General features: G+C 42.0%; 1 protein-coding gene across 1 annotated transcript in view; it reads left to right on the top strand.

Annotated features, from left to right (window-relative positions):
* Positions 1–735: 735 nt before the first annotated feature.
* Positions 736–25,001, top strand: part of LOC126162745 (CD63 antigen-like) — a 48,973-nt gene continuing 24,707 nt past the window's right edge. The window contains exons 1-2 of the mRNA XM_049919428.1: positions 736–851; positions 20,657–20,845. Coding sequence (XP_049775385.1) covers positions 789–851; positions 20,657–20,845 — 252 coding nt within the window. The 5' untranslated portion in view covers positions 736–788. The remainder of the gene's footprint in view (positions 852–20,656; positions 20,846–25,001) is intronic.

Here is a 25,001-nt window from a genome sequence, read left to right on the forward strand (position 1 = left end):
TTGCGGACAAGTAACATGTGAAGCAGAAGCAATCATTTCTGCTTTTATGCACAAATTATATTTCGCCTAGACTACCTTATAATTACTTGCAGCGCTATCTAGCGTCAAATACATGTAGATATTTTGTTTGTTTTTGCTCTTTGGAGTTACTGATACAAGTCATAAACATATTCACACACTCACAATAAAAGTGTCAAATGTTTTGCTTCTTACAATCATACAGCAAAAGGAGAATAAATTCATTACAGGTTCTGTCGCTTCTGTGTGTTGATGCCTGCATTAGTTCAAGACTATATTGTTATCCGCGAGTGGAACTATCCATAGTTTATGTAAACTGTAGGAACTTTTTACTGTTCACCACAAACAGTGTTCTACGGTGTAATGGAGTGAAAAATTGTTGTACGAACAAATTAACTATTTATTAACTAATTATTCAAATGTGTTAGAAACAGTTCAGTACTCAGAAGGAATGCAGTTCCGTTCAGAGAAGAAGATTTTGTTCTCTTTTAATGATTAAACCATATTTTTGTTTTCTGTAGCGTTAGGTTCGACAAGTATTGTCCTACACTGTAGGGTTGGCCGATGAATATTTGCACTTCTGCGCGTCTACTTTGCTTCGCTCGTTGCCCAGGCAACCACTCGATTCAGCCAATGGGCGCCCAGCAGGAGAGATAATATCGTTTGAAACGGGGCGCGATCGAAGACAGGGCAAATGCTCGCCTCGCGGCTTCTAAACCAGTTCTGTAATTCGGTTTCAGCAGCGAACATTGTCTGGAGAGCGCATCAACATGCAGTCGTGTGGAATGGAACTGATTAAGTACCTTCTCTTCTTCTTTAACCTGTTGTTTACGGTCAGTGTGAATAATCTCTTCTGTTCTTAATACATCCTGATCTGAATGAAATAAGCATGTTTCAGATAGACCCTGTGATTGAGGAAGGTGACATGTTTCTATTTTATTTCACCCTACTTTTCTTGTAGATCTCGCTTGTATTCGTAGACAGGTTGCTCTGAAGGTTTAAAAACACCAGTTCAGAGATTGATTCGAAACTCACCCTCATGCTAGGTATTGTTGCAGCATTTCACAGTAGTTGGCCACATAAAAGAAAATTAATGGGAAAGAGGTTCTGTTCTTTGCTTACAGCTTATGATTTAAGTTATTTCTATACGCACTCTGCTTGCATGATTTTCGTGGAGAAAATTCCTTTCATTTTGGCTTTAGTCGACTGCGACTTGCGAACCTACCTACAGAAAATTCTATCTACAAATACACTGGCAGAAACTTATCCTGGCAAGAATCCTAAGAAAAAAAAAAATGCTTTAAACTCTTAAAAAGTAACGGCGTTTCTAGATTTCATTCTTCAAACTCTCCTTTTGGGTTCCTTTTAATGCTTACTGTATTAGCTAATACAATGGCTTCGCTATTATTTGTAGCTTATGTTTGTTTCACCTCAAAGTAGCTACTTTTAGATTGTATTTACCGGGGCACAGTATGCTTCTGAGATTGTTTTATGTTTAGACATGCAATAAATAACGGAAGATATCTTTACAGCGTTTCGCCGAATAGAAGACTTTGAAAAACACAGTGACTCACACGAGAGCAGAATACACGAATAAACATCCAACTTTATGTCTTGGGCGGTTTAGATCCAGCGCCGGTTTGATTACTGTTTATTAATTCGCTGTTAGTGTAAGCAGCTATGAAGTGGTCAATAGTAGCAACTACGAATAATTAAATTTATTGATTCTCACTTTCGTGATAGGCAGTTTCATGTGCTTCTGCAGTTCAGTTAAGTACAGGTGAAGTACTACAGGCAGAAAGTCATATCACGCAGCAGTCATGGAAAAACATTATAGCAAGGCTTTCTCTAATCTTCCAACAATAAGACGTGTTATTGTATGACTCAACGAATGCCAATCAGTCACTAGAATCAGTCACATTCATCAAATATCTGGGAGTAAATGTACTGAGCGATTTAATGTGGAACTATCACATAAAATTAATCTTAGTAAAGGCAAGTACCGAAGCAAAAAATTATTACAGAAATCCTCAGGAAGTGTAGTACACCCAAGAAGGAGGTAGTTTGTCCCTCTAGGACCCGTAACAGATACGATAGATAGAGGATCCAAAGAAGAGCGGCTCGTTTCTTCACAGGTTCGTTTAACGATTACGAATGGGTCGCGGAGAGGCTAATACAACTCGTGGCATACGCTACAAGAGAGGCGTTGAGCGACACGTAGTGGTTTACTGCCGAAATTCTGAAAGCGTAAATTTATAGAGTCAAAAATACACTTATTCCTTCTACGTTTATCCACCGAAATGACCACGAAGATAAATCTGGTGACACTGGAACTGACACGAAGGCTTACCAACAATTGTTCTTCCCGCCCCTCGTTTGGGACTGGAAGAGAACGGAGGGGGGGGGGGGAGGGGAAGAAATCTCACTGAAATTTTTACGGCATCATAACACAAACATGGTTGTTCTTCTTATAAGACAAGTTTATTCGCAGAGGTAGCCGAAAAATACACAATGGTTCCTGGTTTCAGCGAGATTAAGTCACCATCTTCAGATAATATACACAGAAAAATTTTTTACATAGCCAATCCATTTCGACGAATGTTAATGTTAATTGAACACATCTTATAGAGGAGACATTCCACAGTGCAGTCCTTCATACAATTCGAGAATAGTTATGCGAACAGTACGTAATAGCTACAAATTAAATAGATAATACGTGTATAGCATCTTGTCATGTTCTGTTCATGTTGACATCTGATAGGAGCCTGTTTCCTGTCAGATGCCTACAAAGACACAACATGAAAACATTTTATACACGTATTATCTATTTTATTTGTTAGCTGTGCACCGTTCCCACAAGTATACTTCTATTGTATCACGAGAGGCGTTACTATGGAATGTCGTCTCTCTGAGCTGTGTCCAATTAATGTGAACAGTCGACGAAAAAGAATGGCCCTGTAAAAACATTTTTTATGTAGATGATCTGAAGATGCCGATTTAATTTCGCCAAAACTAGAAATCAATGTGTATTTTTGTGCGATCTGGGCGAATAAACTTCTGTAATAAGAACAATAATCGTGTTTAGATTCTGAGACCACCTCCAATACAGCTGACAGTCTCTGATAATCATCATAACGCAAGTTAAATTAGGAACTTCCTGCATCGCACTTCTGCTGCATAAAAATGTGTTGATGGCCATTAAAATTGCAACATCACAGCTTGTCAGAGGAGGCTTCTATCTTGGAACCTTTAATTCAATGGTCGTCAAACTGCGGCCCAAGGGCCACCTGCGACCCGAATCAAGTACTACGGCTGCTCGCGTTCCTAAGGCGTATTTTACAATACGAGGAGCGTCGGGTTTCATAAAATAACGGGAATACAAGTTACAAGACAAAATAACTTTACTGGTTTTCAAAGTTTTCAACATTAGCTACAACACACTTCTGACATCGATTGTAAAGCGCTTGGAAACTGTCAAGCAAACGCTTCATATGGGACAGCTCGAAGCACCGTGGGCACGCGTTGTTGGATATCCGTAACGTTTGCGAATGTTTGCGAACAGTAGTGTTTATACTGCCTTTGCTTCTTTCCTTCTGCTCTCATTCTCAGACAGCCGCCTATCATCCGCGAGCACCCGTCGCACTCGTGAAATAGCAAAATGGAGTGCAACGGAGCAACGCGTTAACATGAAGTTTTGCTTCAAATTAAGGGAAACGGCGGCGGAGGCTCATGAAATGTTACGACAGGTGTAAGGTGTTGAATCACTGAGTAAAAATAGTGTACGTGAGTTATTTAAATGCCTTAGACATGGAAAGGACACGGTTTCGAGGATGAGCCACGTTCGCGTCAACGCGCGCGGCCCCAGACAACATCGAACGAGTGCGACGGATGCTCGCCGCTGAGCAGCGGCTGTCGTTGTGAATGAGAGCAGAAGAGTTGAAGATAAGCAGCGACAATGGAAGCTCTGTTGTTCACTAAAATCCGCAGATATTGTGGATATCCAACAACGCGTGACCACGATGCTTCGAATGGTCCCAGAAGAAGCTCCACAGTTTCCTACAACCGATGTTTGAAGCGTGTTGTAGCTAATGGTGATTATTTTGGAGGCCGGTAAAGGTATGTTGTTTGTAGCTCTCGTTTACTTTATTTTCTGAAACCATTCGCCCAACTTTTCAGACGACCGTAATGTAATACGCATCTAGCAGCCAACAGCCGAATCCACAAATGTCGAGTAACGTTAAGAGCTTCTTAAGTGTGTAGTTTTCCTGCCCAGACACGAATTTAAACCCAAAGACAGTAATATTTTAAGAGGATCATAGTTTCAATTGACTGTTGGTGAATTCTTCCGTGAGACAGCTGGCCGCCTACTTCAGTTGCGAAGGCTGAGTAACTCGGCTGCTGTGGGGTTAGATGATGTGAGAGGGGGGAATGTTTTATTGTTTGTCTTCCAGTCCTTGCAACTCACGGGTGTACGCGACTCGAATTACCTCGGGAGAAAATGTTCGTTTGACAATTAGTGAACATGGATTCAGGAAATATCGTTCTTCTGCAACACAACTGCCTCTATATTCTCATGAAGTAATGTGTGTTATTAACAGGGGATCTTAGATTGATTCCACACGTGTAGATTTCCAGAAGGCTTTGATACCATTCCTTACAAGCGGCTTCTAATCAAACTGCGTATCTTTGGAGTATCGTCTCACTTGTGCGACTTGACTCTTGATTTCCTGCCAGAAAGGCAGCGGAAAGTCATCGGCTAAAACATAAGGTGTGAATAGTGGCAGTTGAACGTGATAATGATAAGTGTGACGTCATCGACTTGAGTAATAATGGAAGCTGTTAAACAGTCTACAAAGAGTATTGCTGGATCCTTACCAGATAGAACTGACGGAAGACATCGATAAGTTTCAAGAAAGGACGGTTTGTTTTCTGTAATCGCGAAACAGAGGAGAGAGAGTAACGGATATGGTACACGAGTTGACGAGATAAGTCATTAAAATAAGTGTTTTTCGTTGAGAAGAGATTTTTCACGAAATTTTTATTTCCAAGTTAATCCTGCGAATGCGAAAATATTTTGTTGGCTTCCAGCTACACACGGGAAAATGATTATCGCAATAAAATAAAAGTTTTCAGAGCTCGCACGGAAAGACTGAAGTCTTCGTTCTGGAACGGTTGTCAAATAGTGTGAAAATGGTTCGATTAACCCCGCTGTCACGCATTTAAATGTGAATTGCAGAGCAGTCATGTAGAGGTAGACTTACCGATCATCTGCTATGGTATAAATTTTGACACGGAATTAACATGGATTCGTGAATGTGTGTTATAGAAGAGGACATTTTCAGATGCGGCACGTATTTATAGCAAAGAATATGACATTAAACTACGGCTATTGTAATACAATGCAGAGAGTAGAAGGAAAATGACATTCAAAAAGTTTATTAATAATTTGTGATCGTGTTTCGCATTGCTTAATGCTTTTCAATACAAGTACAATTACTGTTATTAATCAATTAACCACACAGACATCACAGCAACACTTCGTCAGGAAATTAGTGTTACTACTTTGGGCTCACTGAGAGAGGCAGCAATCTGAAACAGAATAGTCGCAACGAAGCGTTCCAAATGGTGCCGTCTATCCGCGATCTGTACTTTGGGGCCGGCAGCAAACTTACCTTGACCATAGTACACTTAATGTATTTGGGGGTCACAACACACTAATTTAACAATTAAATAAGATCGGTATCAATGTGGTCCGAGGTGCTGCCAAACAAAGATAGTATTGGATCTTGAGCAATAAAGTTTGACGACCGCTGCTTTACGTCAAACAAAAAAAAAATGTGTTCTATTCAATTTAAAATCATCCCTGTTCGTCGTTAGAGGTAGGAAAGGAATTAAACTGCAGCACTACTTGGAAAAAAAAACTTAAGAGACAAAATGACCAGGAAAAAAATGGAACTTAGCGATTCTTTCTGTTATCTTAACACTGCTATACGGCGTGAGCGCAGGTACACAAAAGCCCTCAATTAAAAATGAAATGAAAGTATTTCTAAATAGTTTGAAATATAAACACATCAAAAAAAGGTTTGCATGGCCATGGGTCCCAGAACTCCTGATGATTGTCGTTGACTGTGGATATTGTGTCACAGACAGAGTTCCTTTGACTGTTCAGCGATGTCACTAAACCCGCTCAAAGATGTAAACAACCATGCATGAGCAGCTCCTATTAGACAGAAGGTGTCCGATAGCTGATCATTTCCAGTCATTCCACCAGGAAGGAGGTAAACGACTCGTGTTGTCTGTAGTTCAACAATACCTAGACTGTCAGTACCGCCGTTCGATCGCGTCCGCATTGTTACTTCGTGCCAGGAAGGGCTCTCAACAAGGGAAGTGTCCAGGCATCTCGGAGACAGCCAAAGCGATATTGTTCGGACATGGAGGAGATACAGGGAGACAGGAAGATACAGAGAGACAGGAACTGTCGATGACATACCTCGCTCAGGCCGCCCAAGGGCTACTATTCCAGTGGATGACCGCTATCTATGGATTATGGCTCTGAGGAACCCCGACAGCAACGCCACCATGTTGAATAATGCTTTTCGTGCAGCCACAGGATGCCGTGTAACGACTCAAACTGTGCGCAATAGGCTGCATGATGAGCAGCTTCACTCCCGACGTCGATGGCGAGGTCCATCTTTGCAACCACGACACCACGCAACGCGTTACAGATGGGCGCAACAACATGCCGAATGGACCGCTAAGGATTGGCGTCACCTTCTCTTCATCGATGAGTGTCGCATATGACTTCAACCAGGCAATCGTCGGAGACGTGTTTGGAGGCAAGCCGGTCAGGTTGAACGCCTTAGACACACTGTCCAGCGACTGCAGCAAGGTGGAGGTTCCCTGCTGTTTTGGGGAGGCATTATGTGGGGCTGATGTACGCCGCTGGTGGTCATGGAAGGAGCCGTAACGGCTTTACGATACGTGAATGTCATCCTCCGACCGATAGTGCAACCATATCGGCAACATATTAGCGAGGCATTCGTCTTCATGGACGACAGTTCGCACCCCCATCGTGCACATCTTGTGAATGACTTCCTTCAGGATAGCGACAGCGTTCGACTAGTGGCCAGCATTTTCTCCAAACATGAAGCCTATCGAACACGCCTGGGATAGATTTAAAAGGTCTGTTTATGGACGACGTGACCCACCAACCACTCTGAGGGATCTACTACGAATCGCCGTTGAGGAGTGGGACAATCTGGACCAACAGTGCCTTGATGAACTTGTAGATAGTATGCCACGACGAATACAAGCATGCATCAATACAAGTGGACGTACTACTGGGTATTAGAGGTACCGGTGTGTACAGTAATCTGGACCACCAAATGGTTCAAATGGCTCTGAGTACTATGGGACTTAACATCTGAGGTCATCAGTCTCCAAGAACTTAGAACCACTTAAACCTAACTAACTTAAGGACATCACACACATCCATGCCCGATGCAGGATTCGAACCTGCGACCCTAGCGGTCGCGCGGTTCGAGACTGAAGCGCCTAGAACCGCTGGGCCACACCGGCCGGCTACTGCTTGCAGAGACATTGTTTCTCCCATACTTCATTGGTAAAATCGGAAAATGTAAATCTACTTGGGGGAATAAGAATTTGTAAATATTTTAAAATATTCTACAGAAGAAAGTGAATTACGGAACGCAATGCCGGCCGCTGTGGCCATGCGGTTCTAGGCGCTCAGTCCGGAACCGCGCGACTGCTACGGTCGCAGGTTCGAATACTGCCTCGGGCATGGATGTGTGTGATGTCCTTAGGTTAGTTAGGTTTAAGTAGTTCTGAGTTCTAGGGGACTGATGACCACAGATGTTAAGTCCCATAGTGCTCAGAGCCATTTTGAACGGAACGCAATAATAATGCAAACAGTCCGTATTTCGTTTACTTAATATCACAAATTTATTTCGTAGAAAGTAAATAACCTTTTCACTCATCCTATGTTGGCTAATGGTGGAAATGTAAGTTAAGGCGTTTTTGTATTGACCATTCGTGAATAGAATTCAGTAATATCGAGCTGGGAAATGTATCCTCTGAGTTGTTCTAACGAGCTTGCGTAGCTGAAAGTGCTATAAGCTCGAAGTAATGTAATTTGCAGTGACTGTTGAAATCTAAGCAACGTTAAACGTCTCAGTTTTTCTTCACCCCCAAGGAACAATAATTCTCATTGTTAAGTATAGGCGTGATTAGTAGTTATACAGCGCCTGGGAGATTGATTACCCGCAGCGCAGTAATGTACCCGGGCAACATGCTATGCCATACTCAGTACGGTATGACCGCTACCGCACCACAAAGCTCGTGTTATTCAGTAGAACAACTGCTTGCAGTAATTACTAGCGACCAGACCAACATATCCTTTACTTGAAACTAACAAAGAAATTTCTCATTAGCCCCTCAATCTCCACCAGTCCTCCACCCACATCAACGAGCTCCTACCCATCCGTCACTTCGAGAGGGTGAAATGCTTAGCACACTGAACACTGATTCGGGAGGACGACGGTTCAAATCCGAGCCTGACCATCCAGGTTTAGATTTTCTGTGATTTCTCTAAATAGCTCCAGGGAAATTCAGGCGTGGTTCCTTTGGGAGGGCACGGCCGATTTCCTTCCCCATTCTTGAATTAATCCGATTTGGTGCTCCATCTCCAATACCCTACTCTTCCTTTCTTCCACCCTTCAATTACGTTTTTTCGAAGAAAAAGTACGTTTCTTGAGAAAGAAGGTAGATAGTTACAAATAGTAATCCTCTTGCATTACGATCTTTATAGACCTATCTTAAATCAAGCGGACTGTGGCAGATTTATGATAGCCCTTCCCTTTAGGACGAAAAAGTAACAATCATTACACGAAAAAAGCAGATTGTTTCAGACAGGTCCAATTTCACAAATCTTTTACGAGAATGAAGACAGGACCTTGGGGTAAATTTTAACATACGTATCGAACTTTAAAAAAAAACCTTGGTGCCAATTCAAAATTGGCGACTCATACGTTGCAGTTACCTAGTTCGCTTGCTCGTTCATTATTCAACAAAAAATGGTTCAAATGGCTCTGAGCACTATGCGACTTAACTTCTGCGGTCATCAGTCGCCTGGAACTTAAAACTAATTAAACCTAACCAACCTAAGGACATCACACACATCCATGCCCGAGGCAGGATTCGAATCTGCGACCGTAGCTGTCGCTCGGTTCCAGACTGTAGCGCCCAGAACCGCACGGCCACTCCGGCAGGCCATTATTCAACATGAGTCGGATCTAGATAGTGATCACAAAGCAACAAAAGGTACAGTCTAATTGCAACTGCATAGGATGACTTACTTCGAGAGTAAGGCACTGCACCCCGTACAGCTCAAAGCATTTCACGATGCCACCAGCAGTTTCAAGAAAATGATTTTCCATTTCTGCATTTGGATGAACGGCAACTGGCATATTCCATCTCCCTACATTTCCGGAAAAGCGTTTGACTCAGTGCCTCACTGCAGACTTTTAACGAAAGTACGAAATAGCTTCTCAGATATGTGAGTGGCTCTAAAACTTCTTAAGTAATAGAACCTAGTACTTTGTCCTCGACGACGTCTGTTCATCAGAGACAAGGGTATCGTCAGGAGTGCCCCAAGGAAGTGTGATAGGGAAGCGTGATAGGACCGCTATCATACTCTATGTTCATAAATGATCTGTCGGAGAGGGTGAGCGGCAATCTGAGACAGTTTGCTGGTGGTGCGGTGGTGTACGGTAAGGTGTCGTCGTTGAGTGATTATAAGAGGATACGAGATGCCTTAGATAAAATTTCTAATATGTGTGATGAATGGCAGCTTGCTCTAAACCTAAAAATATAAGTTAAGGGGGATGAGAAGGAAAAGCAATGCTGTAATGTCGGAATAAAGTACCAGTGGTGTGTTGCTTGACACAAACACATTGATTAAATATCCATGCGTAACGTTACAAAGGGATATGAAATGGAACGAGCACGTGAGATTGGTAGCAGGGAAATCGAATGGTAGACTTCGGTTAACTGGGAGAATTCTAGGATAGTGTCGCTGGCGTTACTGACGTGACGCTTTTTGAGTACCGCTCGAGTCTTGGGATCCTCATCAGACAGGATTAAAAGAAGACATCGGAGCAACTAACCAATTCAGAGGCGTGCTGCTAGTTTTGTTACCATTAGATTTGATTAATACGTCGGTATTACGGTGTTTCCTAGACTCAAATGAGAATCCCTTGAGGGAAGATGACGTTCTTTTCGGGAAACACCGTTGAGAAAATTCAGGGAGCAGACATTTGTTATTGATATCAGAATGATTCTACTGCCGCCAATGTATATTTCGCTTAATAACCACGAAGAGAGAAATTACGGCTGGTACTGAGCGTATAGACCAGTGGTCGTCAAACTGTGGCCCACGGGTCGCATGCGTCCCGAATCACGTATTCGTGCAGTCCGCGTTTCTCAGCCGTACTTTGTAGTAACACGCACCTAGAAACTAACAGCCGAGTCCAAAAACGTCAACTAATGTCAGGACCTTCTTCAGAGTCTTGTTTTCCGCACAGTAACAAACAAAAATATTTACAGGGACGGTTAAATTTTTAAGAGGTGCATATTTTTAATTGTCGTTGCTGAATTTGGCCATGAGATAAGTAAATGTGGCCGCTGGCCGCCTAACTCAGGAGTAGAAGCGTGAGTGATTTATTGTTTATCATCTGGTACTGACAACACACAAGCCTGCGTGACTCGTACCGATATTATATCTATCATTTGTTTTGGCATCGATTTTGACATAGCAGTAACAGGGAATCGTGAGTGTGCACTACAGAGGTTATCTTCAAATATGGTACTTGCCTGTAGCAAGCAACTTCAAATTAATTAAAGCTGTTTTAATATAATGCAATGAGTAGAAGATAAACAAAATTTAAGAATTTATCAAACTTTCGTGATGGTGTCTCATATTCAATACTGCGTTTAAATATGGTGCCGACATGAAGCGATCAGTACTTCAGGGACGGCGACCGACTTATCATGCCCTTACTGTAGCTAATCTGTTGGGGATCATCTGTGTTATTAATTGTAAGCAACTACTCCGGAGCCCAATAGCAGTAACCATTATCTAACGGCTTCCAAGGCAAAAATCGATTTAAAAATTCTGCGTAATTACTGACCAACTTTAAAAAAATTAACACGTTATCACAGTGAAGGCAGCGGCGGATCAACTAGGTAAAAAGACGAGGGCTAGTAGAAATCCTTGGGTAATTGAAGAAATATTGAATTTAATTGATGAAAGGAGAAAATATAAAAATGCGCAAAATCAAATAGGCAGAAAGAAATAGAAACTTCTCAAAAATGAGATCGACAGGAAGTGCAAAATGGCTAAGCAGGGATGGCTAGAGGACAAATGTAAGGATGCAGAGGCATATTTCACTAGGGATAAGATAGATAATGCCTTCAGGAAAATTAAAGAGACCTTTGGAGAAAAGAGAACCACTTGTATGAATATCAAGAGCTCAGATGGAAACACAGTTCTAAGCAAAAAAGGGAAAGCAGAAAGGTGGAAGGAGTATATAGGGGGTATATACAAGGACAATGTAATTGAGGACAATATTATGGAAATGGAAAAGGATGTAGATGAAGATGAAATGGGAGATATGATACTGCGTGAAGAGTTTGACAGAGCACTAAAAGACCTAATTCGAAACAAGGCCCCGGGAGTAGACAACATTCCATTGGAATAACTGACATCCTTGGGAAGCCAGCCCTGACAAAACTCTACCATCTGGTGCGCAAGATGTATGAGACAGGCGAAATACCCTCAGACTTCAAGAAGAATATAATAATTTCAATTCCGAAGAGAGCAGGTACTGACGGATGTGAAAATTGCCGAACTATCAGTTTAATAAGTCACAGCTGCAAAATACTAACGCGGATTCTCTACAGAAGAATGGAAAAAGTGACAGAAGCCGACCTCGGGAAGATCAGTTTGGATTCAGGAGAACGTAGGAACACGAAGCGGTACTGACCCAATGCCTTCTCATAGAAACGTTAAGGAAAGGCAGACTAGTTTTATAGCATTTCTAGACTTGCAGAAAGCTTTTGACATTGTTGACTGGAATACTCTCTTTCAAATTCTGAAGGTGGCAGGGGTAAAATACAGGAAGCAAAAGGCTATTTACAATATGTACAGAAACCAGATGGCAGTTATAAGAGTCGAGGGGCATGAAAGGGAAGTAGTGGTTGGGAATGGAGTGAGACGGGGTTGCAGCCTAACCCCCACGTTATTCAATCTGTGCATTGAACATGCAGTAAAGGAAACAAAAGAAAAATTCGGAGTAGGAATTAAAATCCGTGGAGAAGAAATAAAAACTTTGAGGTTCGCCGATGACCTTGTAATTCTGTCAGAGACAGCAAAGAACCTAGAAGAGCAGTTGAACGGAATGGACAGTGCCTTGAAAGGAGGATATAAGATGAACATCAACAAAAGCAAAACGAGGATAATGGAATGTAGTCGAATTAAGTCGGGTGATGCTGAGGGAATTAGATTAGGTAATGAGACATTTAAAATAGTAAAGGAGTTTTGCTATTTGGGGAGCAAAATAACTGATGATGGTCGAAGTAGAGAGGGTATAAAATGTAGAGTGGCAATGGCAAGGAAAGCGTTTCTGAAGAAGAGAAATTGGTTAACATCGAGTATAGATTTAGGTATCAGGAAGCCGTTTCTGAAAGTATTCGTATGGAGTGTAGCCATGTATGGAAGTGAAACATGGACGATAAATAGAGTGGACAAGAAGAGAATAGAAGCTTTCGAAATATGGTGCTACAGAAGAATGCTGAAGATTAGATGGGTAGATCACATAACTAATGAGGAGGTATTGAACAGAATTGGGGAGAAGAGACATTTGTTGCACAACTAGACTAGAAGAAGGGATCGGTTGGCAGGACATGTTCTGAGGCATCAAGGGATCACCAATTTAGTATTAGAGGGCAGCGTGGAGGGTAAAAATCGTAGAGGGAGGCCAAGAGATGGGTACACTAAGCAGATTCAGAAGGATGTCGGTTGCAGTAGGTACTGGGAGATGAAGAAGCTTGCACAGGATAGAGTAGCATGGAGAGCTGCATCAAACCACTCTTTGGACTGAAGGCCTTGGACTGTGCGGCTGGTTCCGGTGGAGGTTCGAGTCCTCCCTCGTGTATGTGTGTGTGTGTTTGTCCTTAGGATAATTTAGGTTAAGTAGTGTGTAAGCTTAAGGACTGATGACCTTAGCAGTTAAGTCCCATAAAGGAAAGAGAAGACCACAACAACAAGAACAACAACAACATCATAATCTACTCAGTAAGAGGCATAATCTTATGTTAGACGTTTAACACAATAAGACTAGTATGATAGTTGGAAAGAGTGTCTTTTTGTTGAAGCAACGATAAGTACTAGCGTGCAAATACCAGGACTTTATTCAACCAGTGTTTGAGAACGAGAACACTTAGCGACTTCTAGCAAACTTCAGACAAAATTTCAAGTTTTTATGAATTTTTTTATCGGCGATATCCCCCTTCCCCACAACCCCACAAAATAACGAAAGTAGCGAAAGGAAAAAGTTCATCGCTATCTACATTTTCGCTGTTCACCCAGTAAAATTGCCGCAGCGGGCATGACGTTTTAATTTACTACTTCTTTACAATCATTCGCAACAAATTTTGCAGGCAGTATCCGGAGATGCCGCAGAATGTACTTGTAAACTTTTATCACATGTACGACACATAGTTCGGGTGAAATGATGTTATAAACACTGAGGTGCGAGAATAACTTCCTTTTGCTAAAAATGGAGTGCAACGTGGCCAGTGTTGCGCTTCCACAAACGTTCATCATAATTGCAAACCTTTTCCAATGTTTTCCTAGCTTATGCGCTTAAAGTCAAATATTTAACACATTTGTACAGTAATCTGACATCTGAAACTACAGGGGAGTTCACGTTGAAACGTCCCCTTAGAACATTTTATACATGACTGTGCTTAAACTGACACACAATATTTTTTTAGCGCAACGCAATCTGACTTTCAGAAATCCCTACAAAGGAATGGCCCTGACTAACATTAACCTATACGTTTCACAAATCACTTACCTCACCAAAAATCTTCGTTACTCGAACTACTGCAATACAGCGAGCGCCACTACTGCCAGCTAAATAAAAGATTCAAACTACGGAAGTCACTAACTACTGATAGGGATAGTTAGCAAATGAAAGATTTTAATAACAACAATGCAAACTAGCCACAGACTGCACACAGCACAGCCAGTGATTTTCATATAGAGCGCTACGAAACGTTGCCAATAAGAAAACATAAACAGCCTACTTACATAAAGAAAACATAAACAGCCTACTTACAACGTCAGTAAGGAATGGTGAGCTTTTGGTAATATATTAATTTACGTAGATTACCAGTTAATCATATGATCCGTATATACGTTGATCAGCCCGAACATTATGACCACCTTCCTACTACAAACCCCTATAGGCGATATCAGCCTCATCTGGTAAGAAATGACTGCTGTGACTGCTAGACAGACAAAGCACAGAGCACGTAGTGTCAGTGAGCGCGATGTCCCTGTGAAGAATGGGGAAGGCGAGCCATTTATCTGAATTTGACCGAGAGTAGATTGCGATGGCCCGGAGGCTCAATACAAGCATTTCGGAAACATCTCGGCTTGGCGAGTGTTCGAGGTGTGCCGTGGTGACAGTCTTCAACATGTGGCGAAACCAAAGTGAAACTACGTCCAGATGTCATGTCATGGGGTTGGGTCACCCCTCATTACAGATGTCGGACATCGTAGGCTGGGAAGACTGGTAAAATAGGACAGGCGCCGAACTGTGGCTGAACTAACATCATTTTTCAATGTTGGACGTCTGAACACACAGTACACTGAACACTCCTAACGGTGGGCCTCCGCATCCACCGTCCCATGAATGTGCCGTTGCTCGCCGGCCAGGGTGGCCGAGCAGTTCTCGGTGCTTCAGTCTGGAAGCGCGTGACCGCAACGGTCGTAGGTTCGAATCCTGCCTCGGGCATGGATGTGTGTGATGTCCTTAGGTTAGTTAGGTTTAAGTAGTTCTAAGTTCTAGGGGACTGATGACCTGTTAAGTCCCATAGTAATCCGAGCCATTTGAACCATTTTTGTGTCATTGTTAGCACCATGGCATCGGCAACTACATCTGGAATGGGCAAGTGAGCATCGGCACTGGACGTTTGCGCAGTGGCAGAGCGTTGCAAGGTCTGATAACTCCTGATACCTTCTTCATGATGCCAATAGGGCCGGCCGCGGTGGTCTAGCGGTTCTAGGCGCTCAGTCCGGAACCGCGCGACTGCTGCGGTCGCAGGTTCGAATCCTGCCTCGGGCATGGATGTGTGTGATGTCCTTAGGTTAGTTACGTTTAAGTATTTCTAAGTTCTAGGGGACTGATGACCACAGCTGTTATGTCCCATAGTGCTCAGAGCCATTTGAACCATTTGAACCATGATGCCAATAGAAAGCGCGATTCCGTCATCTTCCAAGGGAACAACTTCTTGACACTTGTACCTTCGACGGAGACAAGTTTTGCGGCGGCTCCATTATGCTCTGTGGAACATTCACGTGGGCATCATTGGGTCCAGTGGAGTTCGTGCAAGGCACTATGACGGTCAAGGGTATCGTACACTGGTTGCAGACCACGTACATCCCTTCATGACGATCATGTTTCCCGATGGCAGTAGGATTTTTCAGCAAGATAATGCTCCTTGTCAAAAGGCCAGGAGTGTGTTAGAGTGAGTCGGTGAACACAGTGGCTAGTTTAAATTGATGTGCTGGCCCCTCAAATCGTCAGCTCTGAAACCCACCGAACAGATCTGTGATGTGATTGAAAGTGGCGTCAGAGCTTATCGCCCCCCTCCCCGGAATTTAAGGGAGTTAGGTGACTTGTGTGTGCAGGTGTGGTGTCAACTCCCTCCAACGACCTTCCAAGGCCCCCTCGCTGCCATGCCACGACGCGTCGCCGTTGTTACCCGTGCAAAAGGTGGACAAGCCAGCTGTTAGGTAGGTAGTCATAATGCTTTGTCTGATCAGTGTTTGCTGCCCTAGGTATCGCCCCACAGTGTCAATAATGGCTCTTGAGCAAAAATGTTTGACGACCACTGGTATACAGACACTGCGTTTTTCCTCGCTTTCTATGCGAGTAGAACAGAACCGCACGGCCACATCGGCCGGCAGAAATTAACACTTGTCGCCGCGGCAGAGTATTAGTTTCGACGCATAAGTGAAAATTCTGGCAAAGTTTCTATCTTTAGGCATGTAGAAGATATAGTCTTGTGAAATCGGAGGTATCTTTTCGAAAGGCCCTGCATATGTCCGGAAACAGATAAAATTTTCATGATCTTTACTATTTTTATGATTATGGCCTCCTATATCTACTAACACATTTCAATATTTACAATCACGTTTCGGGTGCTGTCATCATCAGATGAAAGCAGACTTTGTAACAGAGCGTTTAGGGTAAGTTTCAGTAAAACTTGTACCTCAATGGGCTATAGGTTTTATTGAAACAGATACCGACATTGCTTTCCGTAAAATTTCCTGGTAGATTAAGAGTATGTAAAAAAAGAAACCTCTCTGGTATGTACTGGCAGTAATTTTTCTTTAAATTGTCTGTATTTGCTTAGAAATGAGATTAATAAACAGTGCTTCTTCGTGAAGTAAATTAAACTTAATATATGCTCACAAAATTGAAATACTTTTCACGTTAGACTTGCAGCTTTGAATTAAGGTGAAATAAAATTTCTTTAAAATGTTTTTCTCTTCCAAAGTGGAAAAAATCTGAAAGGAAAGAAAGTGTGAAATTAAAGTCTTCTTGACTAGTTGACTATTATAAATACAATTTTTGTTAGAAAGTTGGTGCAACTGATTAAAATGTTAACAGAAAGGAAAATTTGAATGATAACTGAGTCTTCTAGCGTAGGCATAAATCTAGATCACAGCTTTTTTTTATGTTTTCAGGTTGTTAACTTAAAATTCCTTTTCAAATTAGACTAGCATTATGTATGCTTTGCAAGTGAAATTCTCTCATTTTAGAAATTATTTGAAAGCAAGGTTAATGTTTAGATTACAATTGACATGTGTCTTTGTACCTGGATCTATATGCCTGCATTTATCTATAAAATGGCTCTGAGCACCATGGGACTCAACTGCTGTGGTCTTAAGTCCCCTAGAACTTAGAACTACTTAAACCTAACTAACCTAAGGACATCACACACATCCATGCCCGAGGCAGGATTCGAACCTGCGACCGTAGCGGTCACGCGGTTCCAGACTGTAGCGCCTTTAACCGCTCGGCCACTTCGTCCGGCATTTATCTATAATCTGTATTTTGTTCCCAGTTTCCGTTTATCAGTATTTTCCATCTTTCTTTCCTCACGTGGCCTTGGAAACCTTTACACGTTGTTTAACTATTCTTAGTACACACGATATGTTATCACAAATTAACCATGTTAACATTCACTCTTTCGCTCACGGGAAGGCTCGAATGTCGAAGCAAATCAGCTTCCTGTTCGACAGGTTTTATGGCTGCTCATTTAGCTTATTTGCATAGTGCTGTGTCGTCATTTCGAAACGTCTACGGTTTTCTAACATTCAGCCATTCTGTGTATTGTGGTGTCTCTTACATGGCGGTACCGAATGGGTTGTGCTATTGGTGAAACCTGGGCCGTAGGTCTGCGCTGGGTAAAAGATCATTGATGAAGATGTTGCGTTAGAGCGTACGTCCGAAGTTATACACTCGTCAGAGAGAGTTTTCATTGCAGTCTTCCAGTAGATATTCAAACTTTTAAACTGAATGTTCGAGTTTACACGTTTAAATGATGATAAAATTTTGGTAATACTCTTTGTACTGTGATTCCCTCCTGTTTCCATTTTCCCGACTAACTGCCAAATATATTTAATAGAGTTGGTTTTGGCCAAATATAGTTCATTTTCTCCTGACATGCCCTGTTCTTCCTCTAAGGACTATGCTCTGTCCAGAGGGCCTGTGGGAGTATGAAGTATGTTTTTCACAAGGAGTAGTTTTGATTCGTATTCGACGTCAACCAGGATTAGCCTGCCTTCTTTCGCTGGAAGCGTTAAGTGTTTTCTGGCTAGGCGGAGGAGCATATAATGGAAACGTATCAACGCTCCTCTTCTTATTTTCTACACAATTTATTTGCGTTCTTGTTCAGGAATTCATTGATTCTGCTTCTGAAAAGAACGCCTAGTATTTCTATTTTGTTGCATTCCTTGTAAGGATAACTGCCTAGGTGTATGTGATTCGTTATGCAGAGTAGTTTGCTTTTCTTCACATTAATAACTGCTTCACATACAAAAATCTGGTTAGTTCGTACAACTTCAGTGCCATTTTTCACTGTCGTGGTTAGGTCATGTAAAGCTGCAGTTTACAATTTTTTGTATTAAATATGACTATTAATAGCTCTAATGATTTTATAAATAAAGCAGCAGACAACGGATATCTTTGACAGATATTTGCACTGGACGTCCTATTATTAGGTAATCGTTCATCTGGATCCTTGAAATAATTTTTATATGTATCGATAAGAATGTATTATTGATTACGGGAAGATAAAGTGAAGTATCAGATGCCTCAAAAATCATGGGTCACTTTGTCAAACGCACGATCTAAAGCAATACTGAGGGAGCCAGTATTTTGCTGCTGAATACTGTGGACCCGGAAAAAACAGTCTCTCAGTATTCCAGTTCCATTAAAGATTGGAACGCTACTTGTCTGGTCTGGTCCAGCAATTTCATGTAGTACTCCCTTTATTCTCACAATCAGAATTTTTTCTATTATCTTGTAATCCATGCAAAGCAATGTGACTGGATGGTAATCGGATACTGTGCACGTTGTTGAGTGTTCCTGTGTTCTCTCGCCACTTTTAATCAGGATAACTTGTGTGGCCTTTGGACCTGCCAGTGTTTCTTTTCAGTCTGTCTGATTTATTTCCAATATTCCCTTTCTGAGCAACCTCATTTCCTTTAATCTGGAATACCACAATTTTTTGTTTTTGTTTTTATACCTCGTAATTTTTATTGGACCAGTCTCTTTCTGTACAGTGATTTAAACTGATTATTCAAGGTTTTTCGTGAGTTTGTGTAACTATTACTGCTCGTCTGTTTCTTTCTTAAGTTTGCATGCATTACTTGTCTTCATGTAAAAGGAGTGAGCTACGACCAGTGCATTATTTTAATTTTTGCATGTTCAGGTAATCTGGTGCTGCATGTTTCGCCAGTGACAACACTGAGAATTTTCGAGGTATGCTGTCTCTCGCAATCAAGCTCATCGACTAAATCTTACATCGACAGAAAATCGGTGGAATTGTCAGTATTTGTGTGGTTACTGAGCTCATTTTGCAGTGAACAGTTGTGTCCTGCAGCTTATTATCTTACGCATACTTGTTTGTCTTTTCTTGATTTTACACTCTTTACTCCACTTGAAAACTTGTAGCTCTGATATCTCCTCCACTGACAGATCCTCCACGCCATTATGCATTGTACGTGATTCAAAAAAGTCAAAGTCAATGATTTCTGTAGAATTAGTTTATGAAGCATTCTAATTGTTTTACGTTTGAGATATATGGGAATTAGGCTGGTGCCAAAGCGACCTGTTCTATATCATTTTGGTTCCTGGCTGAATATTGTGTTCTGCATAGGCCTACGCATAGAGAATGAACGTTTAAATCCAGTGTCAGGATTAGATTTGCGCTCCGTCGTAGCTACGGTTCGGCAGTTTTGGTGCATAACATAAATTACGTAATAAATTATAGAATTACTGGTAGTATTCACAATATTGGTTGGTAAGGAACATAACTGGAGGTGTGAGGGAGAAACTAAAATCCTACGACTTCTCCTTGTTTCTTATATATTTGTTTTGCACGTAACGAAAACCACACGTCATTCAGTGTTAGTACGTCATGTATTTTATATCCTTACAAAATACAGACTGGATTTTATAATAAAAAATGGTTGACTTCTTTGTTTTTTTCTGTTGAAGAAATTGCATTTTCTAGTGTTATATGATAAATCTTTATTTATTATGTATACTACAACGTCTTTCTGTTTCTTGTTAGATATCAACAATTTTCGAATAAAAACTGAATGAACACTGAAGATTTCAATTTTTCTCTAAACACTGTTTATTTTTAAGTTGCAGACCGGCGGATAACTATATAGAACAAAAATATTTCATATGTTACGTGGCCGTTTCTATATCCTCAACCTGTTTCTAGACGGTTCACCGCTTCCGGTTTTTAGAGAAATCCGATAAGACCCTCATCACAAACGCAGATAAAGCAATCGAAATGAGGTAACACTCAACAGGTACAAAACACGCCTAAAGTACAGGTAACACGGTTACGATCTTAATTGACCAAAGCTACTAGAAAAACTTACGTAGTTTACGCTTACTTGCGATAGCTTGCAGCAGCCTGTGGTAATTTTACAAGACTAGTCAGTATTATATGCCAGCGTACAGTTGCGTTTTTTCACTATCACACATTATGTAGTCATATTAACAAATGGTTTTTTTTCCAGATATCCGGCATTGGATTGATTGCGGCCGGTGCCAAAGTGGTGGCGGATGTCGGCGGCTACTCCAACTTCTTGGAGGGCAGCGTCGTCGCGACGCCCGTCGTACTCATCGTCATCGGCGTTATCATCTTTTTGGTGGCGTCGCTAGGGTGCTGTGGCGCCATACGGGAGAGCGCTCCGTTACTCATCGCGGTGAGTGGCTTAGCGAAGAAAAAGTGGCAGCAGGAGAGAATGAGGGAGAGAAATGCGGTGGGAAAAAACGGGAGAGATTGGCAAATTACCGAGAGTGAAAATGTGGAAGAGACACGGAGAAAGAGGGAGGAATTATCAGACAGACAGAGAGGCTGAAATGACCTTCGTGGTGACACTCGGCTGGAGACGTGATTACTGTGAATGATGCGGCTTCAACTCGGCCCGAGGTGAACTTCATGTTTGGGCTTCCTTTTCGCTTATTGTAGTTGAGCTCAAATCTCATCTCACTGCATCCCTTCATAGTTTAGTTATACTGTGAGCGATACTATCGATTAACAGCTCTTTTAGTTCCCTCCACTAGCCGTGGGCTGGCGGTTGGCACAGAAATTTTGAGAGAACGCGGTGTCATCGACGTTACCAGCTGACGAAATACCGAATCCGTAGAGCGCAAGGAACATGGGAAGACAACAGGATTATTTCAGTGAAGATAAAGGAGAATCAAAAAAACTGTTATTCTTCTAATGTAGACTTCTTTATATCCACCCATTCTTCTCGGAATTTCGAACAGCTGTTCCATTCGATGAAGGCCTTCTTTTGATTCGCAAGAAGCATGAAAATACACTTGTGTTTCTTAATTCTTCCTTTCTGTGTTTAGGGGGCAATTTTCGAGCCAAGTAGCAACTATGCATTGCGAAATTAATGCTTGTTGTCGCCAACGCGACGTGTTAAAACGAACAAATATGTCGTGACTTGTTCCAAAAGTAGTATTTGTTAACAACATATAAATAAAAAGCGTCTGTCTGAATCACATTAATTTTATTTTTAGTGGAAGAATGACTTCAATAAAAGTTAAGAACACTTGCTTGCTCGAACCTGAAAGAGATCACCAGGAAAATGACAATATAGATATCATGGGACAGGATACAGAAAACTTATTGAGAAACATAAATTTACAGATAAACCGTGAACAGAAACCGAAAGAACCTACAGAAAAGAACGAAAGAGGAATTCAGCAGGAAGTTGAGATTTTAGTTGAAGGAAAAAGCAAATTCATAAGCTAAATAAGTTGAGCTCAGCTCTCTGGCTGGAAATAACGATATAAAATAACTAATATCAGTGTGTTTGCTTACTTAATAGTGTCCCATTTTCCCCATGTTTGTACCGAAATCAACGACTTTTATGCAATGACTAGCCACAATTTGCCAGTTCTTTTGATGTTAATTCTGTGACCATGTGCCCTTCTAATCAACATAAATGCAAACTGGCTCAAAAGAAGAATGTCCTGCTCACCGTCGTCTGTGAATCAATAAAATGGGTTCGGTGTGCAGTACTTTCTGAACTGTTTGAGTGCCGTTTTTCTGAGCTGGAGCTTGGGAACATCCACACAATTCCTTAGACTGAGAGAATCTCATAAAACCAACACTAAAAAATTCTGGTGCACCAGACAAAGGTTCAATTATCGATTGTATGAAATAGATTCGGATCTGGTGCCCCTCTCTGCGTGTCAAGAAAGCATTTTGCACTCTGAGCTGTACGAGTAGCCGCCTGGATGATTGTTTCACAAATAAAGCAAGTATATTGCAACATTCTCACAACACGAGTACGATGGGTGGCCGCTCTGACGCCTCTGCCTTTAAAAATAAATTAAAAACGCCGATAAAATACAGTCTGTTTCTGAGATGAAGACTGAATGCGTTCACAGTAGATGTCAGCTTTTTATAGCGCACCGTGACTTTCACGTAGTTTTTCTTGTTTGCCCTTGTTGCGAAGTAGTGTGAAACAGCAGCAGACACACCTCGTGTTACGGACTAACTCGTCTGTTGCCTTGCTGGATTTCGCACTCTCCCGGGAAGCTGCGCTCTCCCAGGGGAAATTTCTGTGCACTTGTGCTTGCGCGACCTCAGTTCTCTCAAGCCACAACATAGGAGAGTGCACTGCTGTTGTTCTACTCCTATGCGTCTACTCCTAGAGTCTGTGAGAACAGGACTAAAGCGGATCTTCAGCTCTGTCGTATACAGTCGGTTTCCCTCTTTTAAAGGCAAATCGTTAATGATGTAACCTTTGTGAGATCCATATTGGAAATATCTTATAATGTTTCCAGGTAATTATTCTCCTTTTTATTTCTTTTTGCTACCAACTTTCGCTAAATTAAATTAAGAACCTCGCATTCGGTCTGGAGGAAAGAGTTCCATGTGGTTGCCAGTAGACCCTCATACACGTATTCCGTAGCTCCCTCAAATCATCTCAGACGAATACCGGAACGATTCTTTCAACATGACCACGGCCCAATGCATCCACTCTCGATGTTCAGTCATAAATGGTACTCAGTCCTTAATCAGCAAAGTATGAAAGACACTTACATACATTTAAATAATAATTTGTAGTCATTGTTTTTGATTTCTTGACATGTGATTAAAGTAACATTTTCATACAAAGGCTAATCTAAACACATAAAAAAGTACCGCCGTTCTGCACGCCCCACCATTTTATCACTCTTGTCATATCATGTTCGCTAGATGAAATGGAAGCTGGCAATGAGATTTTCCATGTCCTTTGAAATTCTGATTTCGTACCAATACACTGGAATTCTGTAGGGGAGAATTCTGTACCTAGAAGATTGTGTATCTGAGAACACAATGCTTTTTGGACGGTACTTCAGTCTAGCTACCGATCTTAGAATAACATGAAAGAATGCGCACTAGGTACCGTCATAAGCAGTCTCCGCCATTTTCTACAGTTTTTGTTCTTGTTGGACATGAGGTTATGTTCTGTGGGAAGGTGTGTGATGTTATTTCAGTGATTACAAAATCGAGTCAAATTTGGAAAGAACGTGGCAGCATCGGTGATCATGCAGTTCTGTTAGAATGAAACGATAGTTAAATGAAGACACTAAGCTGTCGTCAGGCGTTGATATACATCAACAGGGACAGTTGAAAATTTGTGCCCCGACCGGGATTCGAACACGGGATCTCCTGCTTACATAGCAGATGCTCTATCCATATGAGCCACCGAGGGCACGGAGGATATCGCGACTGCAGGGATTTATCCCTTGCACGCTCATACCCGATGGCTTCCTGCACCGCAACGCCTCTTTTAATCATTGGAAGAATGGGACGTCTACCCAGGTTGCCACTATAATCGGTCATTCGGGGTAGTATGGAACTGCGACTCATCGCTGAGCACAGTACAACGCCAGTCATGCTTCCCGGACACATTGCCATTTCAAATGCAGCCTTTTGTGTTGTGGTGTAACGGCGTACTGAGAATGAGACGATAATTTCCCAGCATAGCTGTTGCTGGTCTCCGACCAGCGGTGCTGGATTACACAGAACGTTGCAAGAATTCCATTACTTATTCTCGGATGGTAGGGGTGTGTGCTTGGTGCGCAGGACGGGGATCGTCACTTTTGGTGGTCAGGCGTGGCCGACCGACTGTTGACGGCGAGTGTGCCTGTCATCACGTTCCTATGCAGTCCAACATAGGGCCACTGTCACATCCAATGTCCCAAAACCTGGATATCGCTCAATTTGATCAACTAGATAAATAGCTACCCACAATGAGGTCTCTTTCAAACTCCGGCAGGTGCTGATAAATCCACTTTCTTCAAAGTGATCACTCAACATCTGGCGCTTTTAGCGTCCCATATACAGGGTGTTACAAAAAGGTACGGCCAAACTTTCAGGAAACATTCCTCACACACAAATAAAGAAAAGATGTTATGTGGATATGTGCCCGGAAACGCTTAATTTCCATGTTGGAGCTCATTTTAGTTTCGTCAGTATGTACTGTACCTCCTCGATTCACCACCATGATTTCATACGGGATACTCTACCTGTGCTGCTAGAGCATGTGCCTTCACAACATGGTGGTTCATGCACGATGGAGCTCCTGCACATTTCAGTCGAAGTGTTCGTACGCTTCTCAACAACAGATTCGGTGACCGATGGATTGGTAGAGGCGGAGCAATTCCATGGCCTCCACGCTCTCCTGACCTCAACACTCTTGACTTTCATTTATGGGGGCATTTGAAAGCTCTTGTCTACGCAACCCCGGTACCAAATGTAGAGACTCTTCGTGCTCGTATTGTGGACGGCTGTGATACAATACGCAATTCTCCAGGGCTGCATCGGCGCATCAGAGATTCCATGCGACGGAG

Source organism: Schistocerca cancellata, chromosome 1, assembly GCF_023864275.1.
Source record: "Schistocerca cancellata isolate TAMUIC-IGC-003103 chromosome 1, iqSchCanc2.1, whole genome shotgun sequence".
Taxonomy (NCBI): Eukaryota; Metazoa; Arthropoda; class Insecta; order Orthoptera; family Acrididae; genus Schistocerca; species Schistocerca cancellata.